Source organism: Labrus mixtus, chromosome 13 (genome assembly GCF_963584025.1).
Source record: "Labrus mixtus chromosome 13, fLabMix1.1, whole genome shotgun sequence".
In the NCBI taxonomy this organism is placed as follows: domain Eukaryota; kingdom Metazoa; phylum Chordata; class Actinopteri; order Labriformes; family Labridae; genus Labrus; species Labrus mixtus.
In genome coordinates, this window is record NC_083624.1 from 7,452,021 (window position 1) to 7,469,943 (window position 17,923).

The window sequence follows — 17,923 nt, forward strand, 5'->3', positions numbered from 1 at the left end:
ACACTGCATGTAAATTTACCTGAAATGAGCGTGATCTAGAAACACAGTTAAGCAGTGAGTACAGTATGTTATTCTTCTTTTCTCTAGTCCCTCAATTAAACAACTTTTATACACGAGGGGAGGAGTCAGCCGGCCGTCCAGGCGATGTAAACAAACTGAAGATATGACTCTGAAAACTCTGAAAACATCACAGACAGTGGGACTCGGGTGTTACACCCATTGTAGACAGTCATGACTCACAGAGTTATTTTCAGAGGATATACTTGATTTATATTATATTTAAGTGTGAAAAATCACATATAAAGACTTTAAATGGAAAAAAAGCAGCTTAAGTGCTCTCTTTATTTAACTACATAAAACATCATAGTACAGTGTCCCTATGTAGAAATCAAACTGAATAAATCTCAGTGAAGAAACACATTATACAGTACCATAAAATCTACGCACTAAATAAGGGTTTCAAGCTCCCAACAATAAATATGAAACTTATTACAACTTGTTGCTCTGTCATTTGTAGCTTGCCAAGAATAGACCTTATTTGGCAGAAACACTTCATATTAAAAGTTTCCATTTCCTCTTCCTCTCATCAGTGAGTTTATACTCATCGTAAGAGTACTACAATAAAGACTTAAGTGTAAATAGTCATTAGCTCAGTAATGTTTATCATCACACATTTGACAAACTGAAGATGATAAACAGCTAACACGTGCTTTTGTACTCAAATTTACAAGGTTGGGAAAGTCACATTGACCCTTCATTTCTTATAAATGGTAACCACAGTAACAAAAAAAAAAAAGGCAAAAAAGGAAAGGAAACGAAAACAATGGTTATATGGCCGCTTCCCACACTTATGAAACTGAAAAAAAACAGTGTGATCAGCATCCAAAAAATAAATAAGTCAATCTGATCACCTGATTTTCTTGATGAATATCAATGTAGGTTTTTATTTTGTAGAGCTTCAATAGATGTAGATGAATGTGTTCTGGTGTATTCTTGATTAATGTGTTTACTGAATCATAAATAAAGACACAACAGGAGAACTTTAAATAATACACACATTATCTTGAATCATTAAATAACAGCGTTTTTTCTTTTCTTAACACTTTTAATAGTTTGACCTCAGCGATATAACAAACAAACGATGAACAACTCTTCACACACTGTGCTTAAATATGTGATAAAAGGGCTGCCGGCGGCCTAGTGGTTGAGTCGCGCGCCCCAATGAACAGAGGCTTTAGTCCCCGTCGCAGCAGCCTTAGTTATTGAATCCGACCTCTGCCCTTTGCTGCATGTCGTCCCCAACTCTCCCCTCACAACACTTCCTGTCTCTCTTCAGCTGTCCTGTCCAATAAAGGCTAAAATTGCCCCAAAAATATCCTTAAAAAACGAGATAAAAATCACAGTCAATGAAATGTCTTTCTGTAGAATCAGTGTCCAGCTGAACATGATATTCTCTGTTATACAGCAGTTCATTAGGTCATGTTCTTCATGACACCCACACACACAGGGTGCTGGTTTTATGTTCTGTGCTTTGGAGCCAGTTTGAGGCCGTTGGGTACAGCCCCTGTTCCATCAGTAATTAGGCTCCATATTTATCAAAGTTTATCACACCTTCACATCTCTCTTTACTATTTCAACACATCTCAGTTTCAAAGCCTTCAGTTTCTCACAATGAGAAACAGACGCATTTGCAGATGCAGCGTGTGAGCGAGTGTGTGTAACGTGTGGAATCTTATGTGAACAAATCGGCAGATGAGTTATAGATAGAGTTCACTCGTTGAACATAGCTGGCGTACGGCTGCACTTCCTCCACATCCTCTGTCTGAAAAAAAAAAGAAACAGAGAGAGGTGTAATGAACAAAGTTGAATAATGTGTGTGCAGCGTATAATTCTAAATCGGATCACCAGCTTAAAGTATAAGCACAAGATAACTAACATTAGTTAATTAATTAATCTATACATCTATCTCATATCATCAGAGCAAATTCTCAAGCAGTTAAAACCATAAACTTTCAGTACTTTGTCTGTGTAATTTAATGGTTTCAACTGCTTGAGAATTTGCTCCGATGATATGAGATAGATGTATAGATTAATTAATTAACTAAGGTTAGTTATCTTGTGCTTATACTTTAAGCTGGTGCCCCGAATTAGAATTATACGCTACATGTGATATATATAAAAAGAGAAGATAAACTATAAGAGTTACAGAAAGATAACCTACTGGTGGAGATTTGGATGAGGAGGGGTCAGACTGCTGGCATTGCCTTTAAAAAAAAAAGTGCACATCTAAGTAAACAAACAGAAAAGATAGCAAGCACTTATTTAAATTAATTCATTTCTCAATTTATAATTCTTACCTCAACATTCTTAGTTTCTTTTGTGCAATAAATAAAAGTCCCGCCACCATCACTGTGATTATCACAACAATAAGAATGAGCAGCCAAAGAACATTACCTACAGTGAGAAAGGGAAGATTGTGTATGTTAATAATTTGCTAGACACCAAAACAACACTCTTCTGGTTTTGACATTTGATGTTAACACTGTGTATGATTTTTTTAAACGCTGAATGTGTTTTTTTTAGACGTATTTAAATCTCAAAACTCTGACCTTGTATGTGGTTTAGGCTGAAACACTTTTCCCCTTCCCAGCAGGAATGTCTGACGACACAGTTAATGTTTTCTGCGTCTGTTCCCTCGGGGAGTAACAGACGACTCTCTACTGTAAAAAGTCCGTCTTCTGTGGAAACAGAGTCCACAGACCAGTTCCCAGCGATGCTCCAGCTGATGTTGGCGGCAGGATTTCCTCTTCCAGCCTTGCACACTGCCACCGTCTTGTTGCCCTCATGTTCAACCCACATAGTCACAGTGGGAAGAACTGAATAAGGAGAGATAGAACAGCAGAAATGAGACTCAGAAGTCTGTCTTAAGGTGTGCTCAACTTAATCACATAAAAAAATATTAAAGGTGCACTATGTAGAGAAATTTGAAAGTTTGAGAAATGTACAGATTCTGTGGTCAATATTCATAACTCGATACACAAACTGTCCTCAGAGGAAAATTTGGGTCCTGTAGCACTGTTTGAAGATAAAATGATACACGAGAAGTTATTGTTGGGGGCCCGTAACAGTGAAACCTTAAAGTCTTTATATGTGATTTTTTATACTTAAATATAATATAAATCAAGTATATCCTCTGAAAATAACTCTCTGAGTCATGACTGTCTACAATGGGTGTAACACCCGAGTCCCACTGTCTGTGATGTTTTCAGAGTTTTCAGAGTCCTATCTTCACTTTGTTTACATCGCCCAGATGGCCGGCTGACTCCTCCCCTCGTGTATAAAAGTTGTTTAATTGAGGGACTAGAGAAAAGAAGAATAACATACTGTACTCACTGCTTAACTGTGTTTCTAGATCACGCTCATTTCAGGTAAATTTACATGCAGTGTGAAGATACCAGCATAATAAAGATCGCTAGCATTAGCATGCTAACACAACAATGCAGCGCGAGTTGTTTTGGTTTCATGCTGGTAATTTCAGGATCTTCAAGATTATGTACAATTTTACAAATGCAACATAAGTAAATTTCCAGCACTCATGAGAGGTGAACATTTGCAGATGAGTGGGTTCAGGGTCGTAGAAAAGAAAAGCCAGGGGACGGAGAGAAAACGTAAAAAATGAAAGCAGCAGCTTGACGATGGTCACATTTCAAAATAAAACCGTTTGAAGAAGCCTGAGATATGACAGGGAAGCAAAGGAAACTATGTTCACAGGGCTGCCAAAATGAACACACAATGAAAGATCCCCACAGATGCTTTAACAAAATTAGGAAAATTAACATTGCTAAGTAAGGCCAAAAGTCATTAAGAGAATATTTTCATTTTTGATTTGATAAACTTTATTAATATGATGCTGCGATGTCAACCCATCACCATTTAAAGTGAAAATGATCTTACTGGTGCGCTGGTGGTGCAGTGGTGCAGTGGTTAGTGCGCGCGCCCCATGTATGGAGGCTGTAGTCCTCCAAGCAGGCAGCCCAGGTTCAAACCCAACCTGTGGCTCCTTTCCTGCATGTCATTCTCCCTGCTCTCTCTCTCTCCCTGATTTCTGAATCTATTCACTGTCCTATCTCTACATTAAAGGCACAAAAATAAATCTTGAAAAAAAAGATCTTACCTGTCGTATTCACATTGATGATAACATCCACGGTTCCTCCTCGGTAAGGCGATTGGCATTTGTAGACCCCCACGTCGTTATTTGAGAATTTTGAGATGCGCAGGTATGACTGAGAGCTGGAAGTGTTTCGAAGTGACTTCCCGTCATTGCAGGAGTCTTCACTTCCCCCATCACTGTTCAAGGATATTTTACAGATTTTGTTTTTCAGCGTTATTTCCCAGATTATATAAAAGGTCTCATTCCATGTCCTCTCGCTGCATGTCAGGTTCACATCCCTTCCCTGGTTGAACAATGCGTTTCTGTGAACTGTCAAGAAGAAGATAAAGATAAAGATCAACTTTATTGATCCCCATTGGGAGAAATTTCTTTGTTACAGCAGCTCAAAATTAGTAGTATAATTAGTAAAAATAGCAAAAAGTTCAAAAACAAAAATGTTTACATTAATTAAATAAAGCAAGAAATTACAATAGAGATAAAATAATAAGATAAGGTCAATTGAATGGCGAAAAATAAAAACATAATATACCGTATGCCATTCAGATTAAAACAATATAAAAGGTGTGTTAAGATTTGTTCTATGAGGAAAACATGCAAAGTGACTTAATGTTTGATCCAAAATAACATTCAAAATTAATCACTTTAGTTTCACTTTTAGATCAACAAAAACTTATGAACAGTCATTTTAAAATCAAGTCTTTCAACTAACAGGTCCAACTTTTTCAGTTAAGTTACACTCTCATGATTATCAGTCATATTTACATCACGATATCATCTAAAATAAAAAGTCAGACTAAACTTTTCTTCATGTTTCAAAGCACATTTGCTGATTCCTTTGAGTCAAAAACTCTGACATCTGAACTAAGATTAAAAAGACATGGTCTGGTTGCATTTATAGTCTCATAAAAAAAAACGATTGACTCGTGTTTTAATATAAAAAAGGGGAGATAAGTTTACCATGAACTTTAGGAGGAGAAGTGCTGGTGATCACAGATGTGTTTTGATTAGATCCTGAAGGAGACGGAGGTGGGTTCAAGGAAATTTAGTAAAAACAGTGTGGGGTTATTCAGCAGAAAAGCAGCAGTTAGTGGTTAAAATGTTTAATCCAATGAGCAAAAAATTAATGTGGTTAATCTGTCATTAGTTTGTTACTTAGAAAAAGTAGTTAAGGTGTAAAACTGTATAAGAACAAGTTGATATGACATGACTAACAGCAGCAGGACTAGTTCTGACAGAAACTATTTTCTGAAATGGTTTCATTTCACTCACTGCTGATCGTTCAGGAGGTCTCACACTTGTTTACTTCTAAAGGTGTTTACAAAAAGCCCCCATGCATGAAGCGGGCTACAACAAAAACCACAGACCTCAAACAGAAGTGTCTCTTCCACCTTTCAGAACCCCCCACAGTGGAGAAAAGTTGCATCATCATGTTTCTCCTGCATTAAGACCACGATTTCCACTGAAGCAACAAGTGGCACTTTATATTCATTCAGAAACTCTGGGGGTAACCTTTTCATACAGCTAAAATTTTCCTCACAGATCCGCTCCTTTCAGCACACCTCTCTGTTCTTTCCACTGTATTGTCTACACTGTGAGTCAAAGTCACATTTTGACAGAAATCTCAGAGCTGACACCTACACACTTACACACTTTTGACAGTTTACGACTCAAAAAAGGGGTCGACCAACACGTCCCAGAATACAGAGAAATTAACTATTTTGACATTTGAACCTATTTTGAAAGTTTCTGAAACTAAATCACAATCATGGCCATTCAGTGCTACAAGGTCTAAACAAACCACAACTGGTAGACTTGAAACTGCAGCTCTGCATTTAAGTCATGAAGAGTTCATTGTGGAGGTTAGCATCTCAACAACTTTTAAAAAAAATACTTTTATTGCAATACATTAACGTTTCCGATCATTGTACTTACACATATTTGCAATTTTTTTTCATATTTTAACACCCAGTGGTGAAAAGGAAACAATACATAGAAACACAGTATGCAGATTCAAAATGCATATAACAGAGGCAGCATCCAGAGCGAGCTTTGTGCCTCCTTTTTACAAGCGTATAGATAGTCAGGTTAAGCATACTGTTAAAGAATATAAATAAATGATTTCAAACCTGGCTCTTTGCCCCACGCTTCAGACAATATGAGTATAACCACGACATATATCCACATCGTGTACGCCATCTCTTGTTGTGATTTGGCTCCTCTGCAAACTGGTCAACGTATAGTCCTCTCACTCCAGTTAAAAAAAAGTCCTTCACTTAATCTTCAATCCTGAACACTAACACCAAACTGGTTTGGCGGTGAGATATCATGTCATTTAACTGAAGTAGATAATTCTCCTTTTTCTCTTTTTGAACCGTGTAAGCTCTGAGCTAAGAACGGGTTCTCCACCACATCCAGAACTAAACTCAAAAATGCTTTGGCAAGGCTTTATGATACAAAAAAAATACATTCAAAAACATCTGACTAACTAATCCCTCCCTTCTTCTTCTTTTTCTTCTTCCCCCATCCACAAACTACTTTCCACTTAAACATCTGCCTCTGTCTACCACACAGGATGACGTCTGATAAGTCAACACACCAGTTTCCTTTCACATGATCAGCCTTTCACAAAGGCAACACTAAAAGCTAGAGAACAAACAAAACAGCCACAAACACAATACGTCTAAATATATATTTTATAACTTGGCTTGAACGCCTTGCTTTATATGAATGTGTTGATATGTGGGGTACACATAACTAATGTGGTTTCTTCTTCAAGATCAGCATTTTCAAAGCAGAAGTAATTAGCTTTCATGAATGTCACTGTGTATGACTTTAGATTTCAGGGGAAATATTGTGTTTTTGACAAAAGGAGCTTGTTTGTCTGTTATCTGCTTGTTTGACTTTCTGACATGTCCTGTTTCTAAAATGTTTATGTGGGTGTATAGGCAGTATCACTGACTCCACTTTTATTTGTGTGTCACAGATTAGCTGACAATTCATTTCAGAGTTATTGGCGGTACATAATGTGGTTTTGATGTGCGAGCTCGCTGTGGAGTTCGTGGTTTGCAAGTGGGCTATGCTTGAACTGAGGCATCCTGATAATATCTATTATCGTTAAACCGCCTGATAGAAACTCAGCCTTTCCTATTGCTTTGTGTACGCTCACTCTTCCTGCATGCTGCAGAAAAAAACAGTTAAACTGCTATGTCTAGTGAAAAATAAAATCTTCGAACTGTTTCAAAAACAGATATGACACTATTTTGAGGGAGTCATTTTTTGCAGTAATCCGTCACAAGACTGTTCTCCTTTTCCTGAGATCTAATATTAGATGGTGTTTATTTCACATTTAGGCAGGAGAAGTTCAGCTGACTGTGAGCTGGCACGCTTAGCACTTAAACTATCTTTTCCACAGAATTGAGAAATCTCTCGCATGGTTCCTCAGCTGTTGTTCCTCAAATTAGAAAAGGGTTAGAAAAATATGTAAAAGTTGACTGACACAGTCTCAGTGCCATATTTTGTGTGTGCACTGTTTCCCTTTGATAACACAAACTTCCTGTTGATGTCAGAATTACCCTTGTTTGGTAGAAAATCTGCCCTGAAGGGTTCAGAAAAAAATTGTTAAAACCTACAATTTATTTGAATACGCCAAAGAAAATACAGATCAGTTGTACCAAATAGAGCAATGACTTCATGCGTTCTTCATATCAGACTGGAAGTGACAGCTAACCATACATGTTAAAATTAAAACTCACACTGACACCTCTTTGTACAAGTTAAATAAAACTATCATTCCATTTGACATGAATAATGCTTTTCACCTCCTGATCTCAGCAAACCCAACACATCACAAAGGCTGGTGGGCTATGTAGAGGATATAGTTGCTCAATAAAGGCTCAACTAGATCCACCAATTCAACATTTGATTTTTCCTGGCTTTCTTTAAGAGCATTATTACGCATAGGCCTACAAGGTTGCCTTGAGAAACAGTGAGGGGTGGTTGTCTGCTTATATTTGCCTGATACTCAAAATCATACTTTTGGGAAAAGATAGATTTTTATTTATTCATTTTATATATAATTCCCCTTAGTCTTGATTTATGTTTGAATTAACTTGTTCCTGTGTATTTTACTGTTGCATGTTCATCCTCTTTAAGATTTTGTATAAACATTTTTTTGTATGTTTTAAATTTGTCAATAAAGACGGATTTAAAAAAAAAAAAAGAAAAAAAAATCATGGACGGAACCGAGTTTTCCGGAAGTAGGCTATACTTCCCTCTCCGTAAATGTCTATTACTGACAGTCTATATAGAGGGTCCATCTATGGATATTTGTGTGGTTATGTAATTCGGAAAGGGCCTGAGTCTTTCAAAGTGTTAGTTCGGGGGAAAAGCTTTTACAACTACGTTACCCATGAGCCTCAGCCAGGCACACGTCACAAAGTATGGCGGCCCCAAAGTGCCAAATTTACACTTTCCGAACGTTTTCGGTTCAAAACAACAACCGACAATCAAACACCACTTTTTACGCCGCGTTATTTTCCATTTATTTACTGGCAATGCAAAACAGGATACTGTGTTTATTAACCTACAGCAAAACGGCTTGTTATAAAAGTGATTTGCACGGTTTTACCGAGATATACCTTTTATTTAGAGTGGCATTGAGTTCTCCGCTGTCTCTGAGCAGTAAATAGACTTGTAATTTAGGCTGTTTCATCAAAGAAACACTTGTATTTATCCCTCATTTGTGGAGCTTCTATTCACTTGAACAATTATAATAATAGTTATAATGATTGCACTCAATTTCTGTTTACCTCTCATCCACTAACAACAAGTTGCGGCCAAACCATGACCAATAACCATGACCAATAACCATGACCAATATCCAATAACCATGACCAATATCCAATAACCATGACCAATAACCATGACCAATAACCAATAACTATGACCAATAACCATGACCAATAACCAATAACCATAACCAATAACCATGACCAATAACCAATAATAACCATGTATTTTCCTCAGTTGTTACTGTGAGGCTGAATAACTTCCAATTGTCAGCAACGCAATAAATTATTACACTTTTAATAATAAAGTTAACAGAAGCTGAAGGAAGCAAACATGTTTCAGCCCTATAGGCTTTTGTCAGTGTTATAAAATGTTTTGATTGTTTACAAGTGTTTCTCTCTGCCTTCGTCAGAGGAGATTTTTTTTTTTTATCCGTCTTTATTGACAAATTTAAAACATACAAAAAATGTTTATACAAAATCTTATAGAGGATGAACACACAACAGCAGAATACACAGGAACAAGTTAATTAAAACATAAATCAAGACTAGTACCTCAGGCTGTTTCATCAAAGAAACACTTGTATTTGTCCCTCATTTGTGGAGCTTCATGCCACAACCGCTAACAACGAAATAAGCCCCGCCCACCTCCAAACGGTTCTATTTACTGTCACCATGGTAACGCTGTTAACGGAGGTCTTTGATAACGCTGCCTGCCAGAGTCTTGAAGGGGGTAAAAAACACGTTTTATAGGCTACTTAAATTAAGAAAATGAGCGTTTCTATCACTCACACAGTTCCTAAGAAACATGAAGAACACAAAGTTGTCATGAGGCAACGAGTTTATGACTACCTGTATGGTAAGTACACTTAACCAAACGCGAGTTAACATTTTAACATTTGCTAAGTTACTTTTTAACGTTAGCTCATTTGGTTGACTGTAATAATAACTGTTTGTTTCTTGCCACAGATCCAGTTTACACAGTGTCATCCGAGGTAGACCATGCCAGGTCCAGCCTCAAGGCCTACGGCTCAAAGCACCGAATTGTAAGTTATGTCCATAACAAACAAACCGGCAATATATACCGGAAAGCTAATGCTAACCGGAAACAGTCACTACACACTTTATTGGGTTGATCTGTTTTGGTGTTACTATAGGTTTTTTTTTCTTATAGCCAGTAAGAATGTATGTGTTGAAAAAAAAATATTTGATTGTTGTGTTATCCTTAGTAAATCCATCTAGAAACATAACCTCCATTTATAGCTGAAATATTCACTTGAACAATTATAATAATAGTTATAATGATTGCTCACAATTTCTGTTTACCTCTCATCCACTAACAACAAGTTGCAGCCAAACCATGACCAATAACCATGACCAATATCCAATAACCATGACCAATAACCATGACCAATATCCAATAACCATGACCAATATCCAATAACCATGACCAATATCCAATAACCATGACCAATAACCATGACCAATATCCAATAACCATGACCAATATCCAATAACCATGACCAATAACCAATAACCAATAACCATGACCAATAACCATGACCAATATCCACTAACCATGACCAATAACCAATAACCAATAACCATGACCAATATCCACTAACCATGACCAATAACCAATAACCAATAACCATGACCAATATCCACTAACCATGACCAATAACCAATAACCAATATCCAATAACCATGACCAATAACCATGACCAATATCCAATAACCATGACCAATAACCAATAACCATGACCAATAACCATGACCAATAACCAATAACCATGACCAATAACCAATAACCATGACAAATAACCATGACCAATATCCAATAACCATGACCAATAACCAATAACCATGACCAATAACCATGACCAATAACCAATAACCATGACCAATAACCAATAACCATGACAAATAACCATGACCAATATCCAATAACCATGACCAATAACCAATAACCATGACCAATATCCAATAACCATGACCAATAACCATGACCAATAACCATGACCAATATCCAATACCCATGACCAATAACCATGACCAATAACCATGACCAATATCCAATAACCATGACCAATAACCATGACCAATATCCAATAACCATGACCAATAACCAATAACCATGACCAATAACCATGACCAATATCCAATAACATGACCAATATCCAATAACCATGACCAATAACCATGACCAATATCCAATAACCATGACCAATAACCATGACCAATAACCATGACCAATATCCAATAACCATGACCAATAACCAATAACCATGACCAATAACCATGACCAGTATCCAATAACATGACCAATAACCATGACCAATAACCATGACCAATAACCAATAACCATGACCAATAACCATGACCAATAACATGACCAATAACCATGACCAATATCCAATAACCATGACCAATAACCAATAACCATGACCAATAACCATGACCAATATCCAATAACCATGACCAATAACCATGACCAATAACCAATAACCATGACCAATAACCATGATCAATAACCAATAACCATGACCAATAACCATGACCAATAACCATGACCAATAACCAATAACCATGACCAATAACCATGACCAATAACCATGACCAATAACCAATAACCAATAACCATGACCAATAACCATGATCAATAACCAATAACCATGACCAATAACCATGACCAATAACCATGACCAATAACCAATAACCATGACCAATAACCATGACCAATAACCAATAACCAATAACCATGACCAATAACCAATAACCATGACCAATAACCATGACCAATAACCATGACCAATATCCAATAACCATGACCAATATCCAATAACCATGACAAATAACCATGACCAATAACCATGACCAATAACCAATAACCATGACCAATAACCATGACCAATAACCATGACCAATAACCAATAACCATGACCAATAACCATGACCAATAACCAATAACCATGACCAATAACCATGACCAATAACCATGACCAATAACCAATAACCATGGCCAATAACCATGACCAATAACCATGACCAATAAAGAAATGTATTTTCTCAGTTGTTACTGTGAGGATGAGTAACTGTCAATTGATTGCTATAGCAAAAAATGTCAGCAACGCAATAAATGATTACACTTTTAATAATAAAGTTAACAGAAGCTGAAGGAAGCAAACATGTTTCAGCCCTATAGGCTTTTGTCAGTGTTATAAAATGTTTATAAAGTGTTTCTCTCTGCCTTCGTCAGAGGAGAGTGCCTGAATTTGGGTCCATGTTCAGTAACCTGTATCACCACCCACGCTATACTTTTCAACTGGACTCTTCAGACCCCGTACCTACTTTTATTGATCGTCGCTGGCGAGGCCACACAGAGCAGCGCAGAGAAGCACTGCAGCAGCTGGCTGGGTATGCATCATTTTCATAATCGGCAATTGTTACTGAGTGTTTTAACTCAAGGTTCTTGAGTACTTATAATAACTATAAACTGTGTCCCTTATGTACTTATGAGCATGTAGCTATGATTCTTGATTTCCTTCTTCACAGGGTTATCCCAAACGACACGTTATGTCTAACGAGGGAGGATTGCCATGTGACCGGAGCAGACCGCTGGAAATATTTTAAACGGTTTGTTTAGACAGCCTGCAGTCTTAACACTGTGACTATAATGCACCTATATTCTGTAAATTAAAACTTATTTCTGTTACTGCATTTACATTTTAAAATTAGCTTTTTCATTTGAATTATGATACAAATTTACATTTTTTGAAAATGAAAAAGCAAATGTCATTTTCTTCTTCATTTTAATTTAGTCAAAGAATGTGCATTTTTGAAGTTGAAAACTAAAATTCAAATTAGATAAATTAGTCATCATTTTATTTTTGAGTCAAATAATACACTCATTTTCTGAAAATTAAAAAGCATTTCTGTTAATGGATTTTAATTTTCAAATTAGCTTTATCATTTGAATTCTGATCACTAATCGCTTCCATAGTTTCTCCATTATATACTGAAAACGTTTTTGATTGTGTGTGTCTGTGTTACTTTTAGCCCCATGATCCACTCCTTACAGCAACTTCCCCCAGATGTTTTTTTCACTTTGCCAAAGTAAGTTCAACATATTCCCATCTATTCCAGCTGTGCCACTTTGCTGCCTAATGGTTTATTGTCTTTTTTTCATCTTCTCAGAGGGGAATTTGAATCCACTGGTTTGAAGAAAGCTGAGCGACAGCCCACTCACTGCACTGTGGAGGTTCAGACCGACTACAGGGAAAGTGAATCACAGACAGACCCGTACAGCCCTGAGTATGTGGTACGACCCGGGACAACCCCCTCAGAGCTTCTGCGACTGGCAGCTTTGACCTGGGGTACATGAACAAGTATTACTCTCTTCTCCAGTTACTGACTTCTCTGTAAGTCTTCTTGGTCTAGACATGACTACTCTTCCTTTTGGTGATTATTAGTCTACTTGTACCTCTTCTAACGGACCAATACCAACCTTCACTTCTAATAATTACATTAGAACCTTCTCTGATGAATGAAAATCCTCTTCAGGTCGAGGTCTGCCTGCAGGGCGGGCAGAGGTGGAGATGATACAGCGGGCCCGTGCCAGACGAGTTTGGGAGGCCTCACTTCCTCCATTAGATGACATCAGTCAGCTGGACAAAAGGAGACGCATGATGGAAGGGATGGAGGCCGAAGAGTGGGCGTTCAGAGAGGGGGAAATCAAGAAGTTAGTATTGCTGCACTTCAACCTCTATTACTAATTTTTTTGGTCTAACTGGATAAGATAAGATAATCCTTTATTTATCCCACAACGGGGACATTTATGGTGTTACAGCAAAACAAAGATCAGCTGAGAGCTGCAGTTTTGACAAAAATGTAGTCAGAATATTCAGTGTAACACAGACATGCACACAGTACACATAAAGTGTAATATACTACATAAATACAAAACTTAACCACATACGTACCTAAAACTTGTTGGTGCTGTCGTTTAAGACTCCTCCTCTTGTCCAAGATTCATTTCATCTTAAGCCTCTTGCGATGAAAACTGCCCTAAAGCTTACAATAAGGTCCCAGAACTTGTGCGGCTGCATGTACTGTGTTCTGGAAATGTTAAAATGTAAAATATAACAGCTTTAAGAAGCTATGTTGATTATTGGTTTTACTTCAGAAAGATCACATTTTTATATGTAAATGATCACTGGTAATAAACTTGGATAAAATGTTCCTCTGACTAAGTAAGTGTTGGGGTCAAAGCTTGTTTTTGCTGCCCCCAAGTGGACAAAGTGGGTAAATGCTGGCATATAAGTTTGGCCAGAATTTTGTAATCTTTTTTTTTTTTTTTAAACATACAATGCTTTGGCTGATATATTTCTTACTGAAAAGAACATGTTCAACATATATATATATTGATGGGCTTATAAAGCAATCCTGAATAACTTAATATTACTGCTGTCAGTACTATGCAAAAACCTCTGTGTCTGTGGTGCTGTTTCGGCCAGGTTGCAGGAGGCTCGTCTCGCTGTGCTGGAGGACCTCTTGAAGCAGCGAGACGAGACCCAGAAAGAGGTAACAAGTGAGAGACTGAACCAGATACATTCTAAGCACCTAAAAGAAAAGGAGGCCAAGCTGAACAAGATCCACAAGGACTACCTCAGGTGTAAGACATCCGCCTCCTCTTCTATTATACAATACAAATGAGATCATAAATGTATTAACTAAGGCTTTGTTTACTCATTTTATTAAAGTATCCTTATCTTTCTGTCTGTAGCGATGAGAAAACTGGAAGCCAAGAGGAGAAATCTGGAAGGGAGGCGAGAGCAACGTGCAACTGTCAAAAGCTTTTCAGGTTCTCAGACGTATGCTCCTCGTACCTCCACCTGCAACAATGAGTTAAAAAGCTTCTACTTGGACACATATGAAGGTCTGGATTTAAATACAACACAGCATTCACAGCTCGTTATACCGCAACAGCTTCCTTTGTTTGAAATCATGTTCAATTTTGTGATTCAAAGGCTTGCAAGAGCTAGAAGCAGGACTTTACGCTTCAGCTCTCAAGCCACAGGGGACGAGACCAAAACCTAAAGTCAAAACCACCAAGGAAGTGATCAAGTCCTCAGTGAGCAAAGCGGTTAAACTGACACAGAAATACAAGGTAAAGCAGAACAAAATGTTGTCCTTCAGAATATTTCTTTGAATGTATTTGTTCCGTACATGTCAAAACACACAACAGAAAAAAACAGAAAAAAACAGAAAGAACCAGAAAAAAACAGAAAAAAAGATTCACACTTTATCCCATGTACGGAAAAGAAGCAGGGAGAAGAATAAATCTTGTTTTGCCTGCCCCCTTACTCAAAAAGCAAACAATAAATGTCTGGATGGTTCTGTCCAAATTACAATCAATGAATGAATACCAACATAAAACAAATTGACAAAACTGACAATTCAGTCTTCACTTCCTCAGAAATTAGAAGGAAAACACACAAAACACACTAACTGCCAATTTCATACAGTCTGATAACTATGATCTTATACATTTTCTTAACCTGAAATATCTGAACACAACCCTTCAAATCATTATTTAAAGACTCAATGACTCAAGTTCGACTTACATATGTGTCATCAATTCTGACTTTGTAGGCACAGAGGGAGGAGAAGAAGCAAGAGAATTACCTGCGTTTTCTTCTGATGAAGGAGAAGCCTGTTCCTCGTCCTGTCACTCCCCGAGTGATGGAGCCGACAGAGGTCAGCTGATGTGTGAAACAAACTGACACTGGTTTTACTATTTTTATCTTCTTTTACTTCTTACTGTCCTTTTATTTATGCTCTTATCTTAACTCCTCTTATGTTTTAACTTGGTAATTTTTTATCTTACTTTGTCTATTTATGTTTTATATGTATATATAGTTTTTGATAATTTATTCACTTGTTTCTATTTCTTTTCCTGATGGTTCTTATGATGGTTCTTGTGATGGTTCTTGTGATGGTCGGGTTATATATGTCTGTTGGGTATCGTGCACTTTGGGTTCTTTTCTGTTGAATTGTATTTAATTATTTTTAGTATTTGCATCTGTTATGTTCTTGCTGTTGTTTATGTTCTTCTGTGTTTGGTTTAGTTTGTTCTTGTTTTTGCTGTTTGTCAAAGCACTTTGTAAACCTGTGTTTTTAAAAGGTGCTATATAAATAAAGTTATTATTATTATTATTATTACTCAAACATGTTCATCCTACCCTTATTTGAAAGGTTATTTGTTGATTGATCTTTATTTGCTTATTAGGGAGACGAGGAGACAGAGCTTGCAGTAATCCATTTGCAGAGACTACTGCGAGGGAGAAGTGTCCAATATGAGGTCTGAACTTATGTGGGTGTGTGTCTCCATGTTTGATTTTTGTTATGCCTGTACAGTTTCTAGTAGGACATTCATCTGTCTTAATTGTTGTGGTGCAGATGTTCACAGGCAAAGAGAATCATCTTGAGCTCATCCAGGAACTGAGAAGCGTCAACGCCCTGCAGGCAGAGGAGCAGGAGTCACAGAAAGCCGACAAAGAGCGAATACTGAACCAGAAACAGCAGCGAGACAAACTCAGACATCAGGTAAAACTCAAGACACAAGACTTAACAACATTTTACAAAGTACAAAAAAAAAAAATCTTATTCCACCTCTCTCTCTTTTCTTCTTCTCCCAGACCTCTTGGGAGTCGGCGTCTCAGGCCGGAGCGGTGGGTGCAGAGCTGGAACACCTGTTCAACACCTTGTCCAAAGATCTGATTCATCTCCAGGAGGAGCGCAGGATCCACGCCTTCACACTATTGGCTGAGAGAGGTCGCCGCCTGCGAGAGGCCGAGGAGAGCGGGAGGAGACAGGTGGAGGAGCGCAGACGCAGAGAAGAAGACGAGATCTTCAGACAAGTGTGTAACATGTACCGATTTAAGGAAGTGGCTTTAAGATGATAGGCGTTCCTGGTGAATAACTTTTGTACATTGTGTTTTTTATATTTTACATTTTTAAATTCTATTTTATATATTATAATAGCTTCTTATTCTGTATTATTTAAGTTGTTGCTAGTTCTGCTTTATTTCCTTGTTAATTGTTTAGCACCAATAAACCAAGTCAAATTCCTTGTATGTGTAAATGTACTTGGTAATAAACCTCGATTCTGATTCTGATTAAACTGCAGCTTGTGTGTGTTTGTCCAAGGTGGTGCAGGTCCACCAGGAAACTTTGGATCTGTATCTGGAGGACATCATCTTAGAGACCGTGGAGCAGACAGCTGACCAGCAGGCCAGAGAGGAGATCCGCAGGAGGGCAAAGGAGGTCAATGATATCGCTTATGCCATGGAGGAAAGGTAATGGATACCTCATCACGTCTGCTTTTTTTTTTTTTTTAATTGAATTGAATAGAAATTGAAGCCTAAGCATTAACAAATATCTTGTGTGTGTTTGTGAGCAGCTTGAACAATCTTCAGTCTGAGGAGATCGTGTCAGAGTTGGTGTACAGTTTCCTTATTCCTGAGGTCGAGAAGATCACCGTCAGAAGAAGAGGTTTGGGAAATGAAATTCCCTTAACAAAAATAGACAATTGAAATACAATTTTCATTTAAGAGACCTCGCTCACTGATCTAACCGTTTTGCTTTTCTTCTCCAAAGTGCACCAGAGGCAGCTCAGACACCTGCAGGCAGCTCGGAGTCTCATTCAGGGGACTGCAGAGCACTCTGGATTCCTTCCTAGTATTCAAGGGGCCTCACGGCTCACCTGTCCATCTGAAAGAGCCTCCAAGCAAATCTTGGAGGAGATGATGATCCACCGAGTGGAACCGGAGCAGGGCAAAGAAGAAAAGGAGGAGAACACTGAGTGATGAGAAACTACAAATACACAAAAAGTCTAAGATACAGTCTGATGTCTCAATTATTGTTCTTTCATATAATTAAAGCTTGGTAGTAATGGGATTTG

The 17,923-nt window shown here is 37.6% G+C and overlaps 2 protein-coding genes across 4 annotated transcripts; one reads left to right on the forward strand and one right to left on the reverse strand.

Moving 5' to 3' along the window:
* Positions 1–915: 915 nt before the first annotated feature.
* Positions 916–6,707, reverse strand: si:ch211-214p13.9 (cell surface glycoprotein CD200 receptor 1-A). 3 transcript variants are annotated; one of them, XM_061053479.1, is made up of 7 exons: positions 6,298–6,707; positions 5,129–5,182; positions 4,175–4,480; positions 2,610–2,876; positions 2,358–2,454; positions 2,222–2,264; positions 916–1,822 (listed from the first exon to the last, which is right to left on the reverse strand). In XM_061053479.1, the coding sequence occupies exons 1-7, from the start codon at positions 6,365–6,367 to the stop codon at positions 1,733–1,735; spliced, it is 927 nt and encodes a 308-aa protein (XP_060909462.1). In that variant the 5' UTR covers positions 6,368–6,707; the 3' UTR covers positions 916–1,732. The 3 variants fall into 3 exon arrangements, with proteins under 3 accessions (XP_060909462.1, XP_060909461.1, XP_060909463.1); XM_061053478.1 differs by lacking the exon at positions 916–1,822 and having other exon boundaries at positions 1,864–2,264; XM_061053480.1 differs by lacking the exons at positions 916–1,822; positions 5,129–5,182 and having other exon boundaries at positions 1,864–2,264.
* Positions 6,708–9,655: 2,948 nt separating this feature from the next.
* Positions 9,656–17,860, forward strand: cfap91 (cilia and flagella associated protein 91). The gene is made up of 17 exons (XM_061053459.1): positions 9,656–9,817; positions 9,928–10,004; positions 12,218–12,375; positions 12,514–12,594; positions 13,018–13,074; positions 13,156–13,334; positions 13,522–13,699; positions 14,475–14,632; positions 14,744–14,896; positions 14,988–15,127; positions 15,613–15,717; positions 16,250–16,321; positions 16,420–16,566; positions 16,659–16,880; positions 17,170–17,318; positions 17,423–17,514; positions 17,620–17,860. Exons 1-17 carry the CDS (start codon positions 9,730–9,732, stop codon positions 17,826–17,828), a joined length of 2,265 nt encoding a protein of 754 aa, XP_060909442.1. The 5' UTR covers positions 9,656–9,729; the 3' UTR covers positions 17,829–17,860.
* Positions 17,861–17,923: the final 63 nt, after the last annotated feature.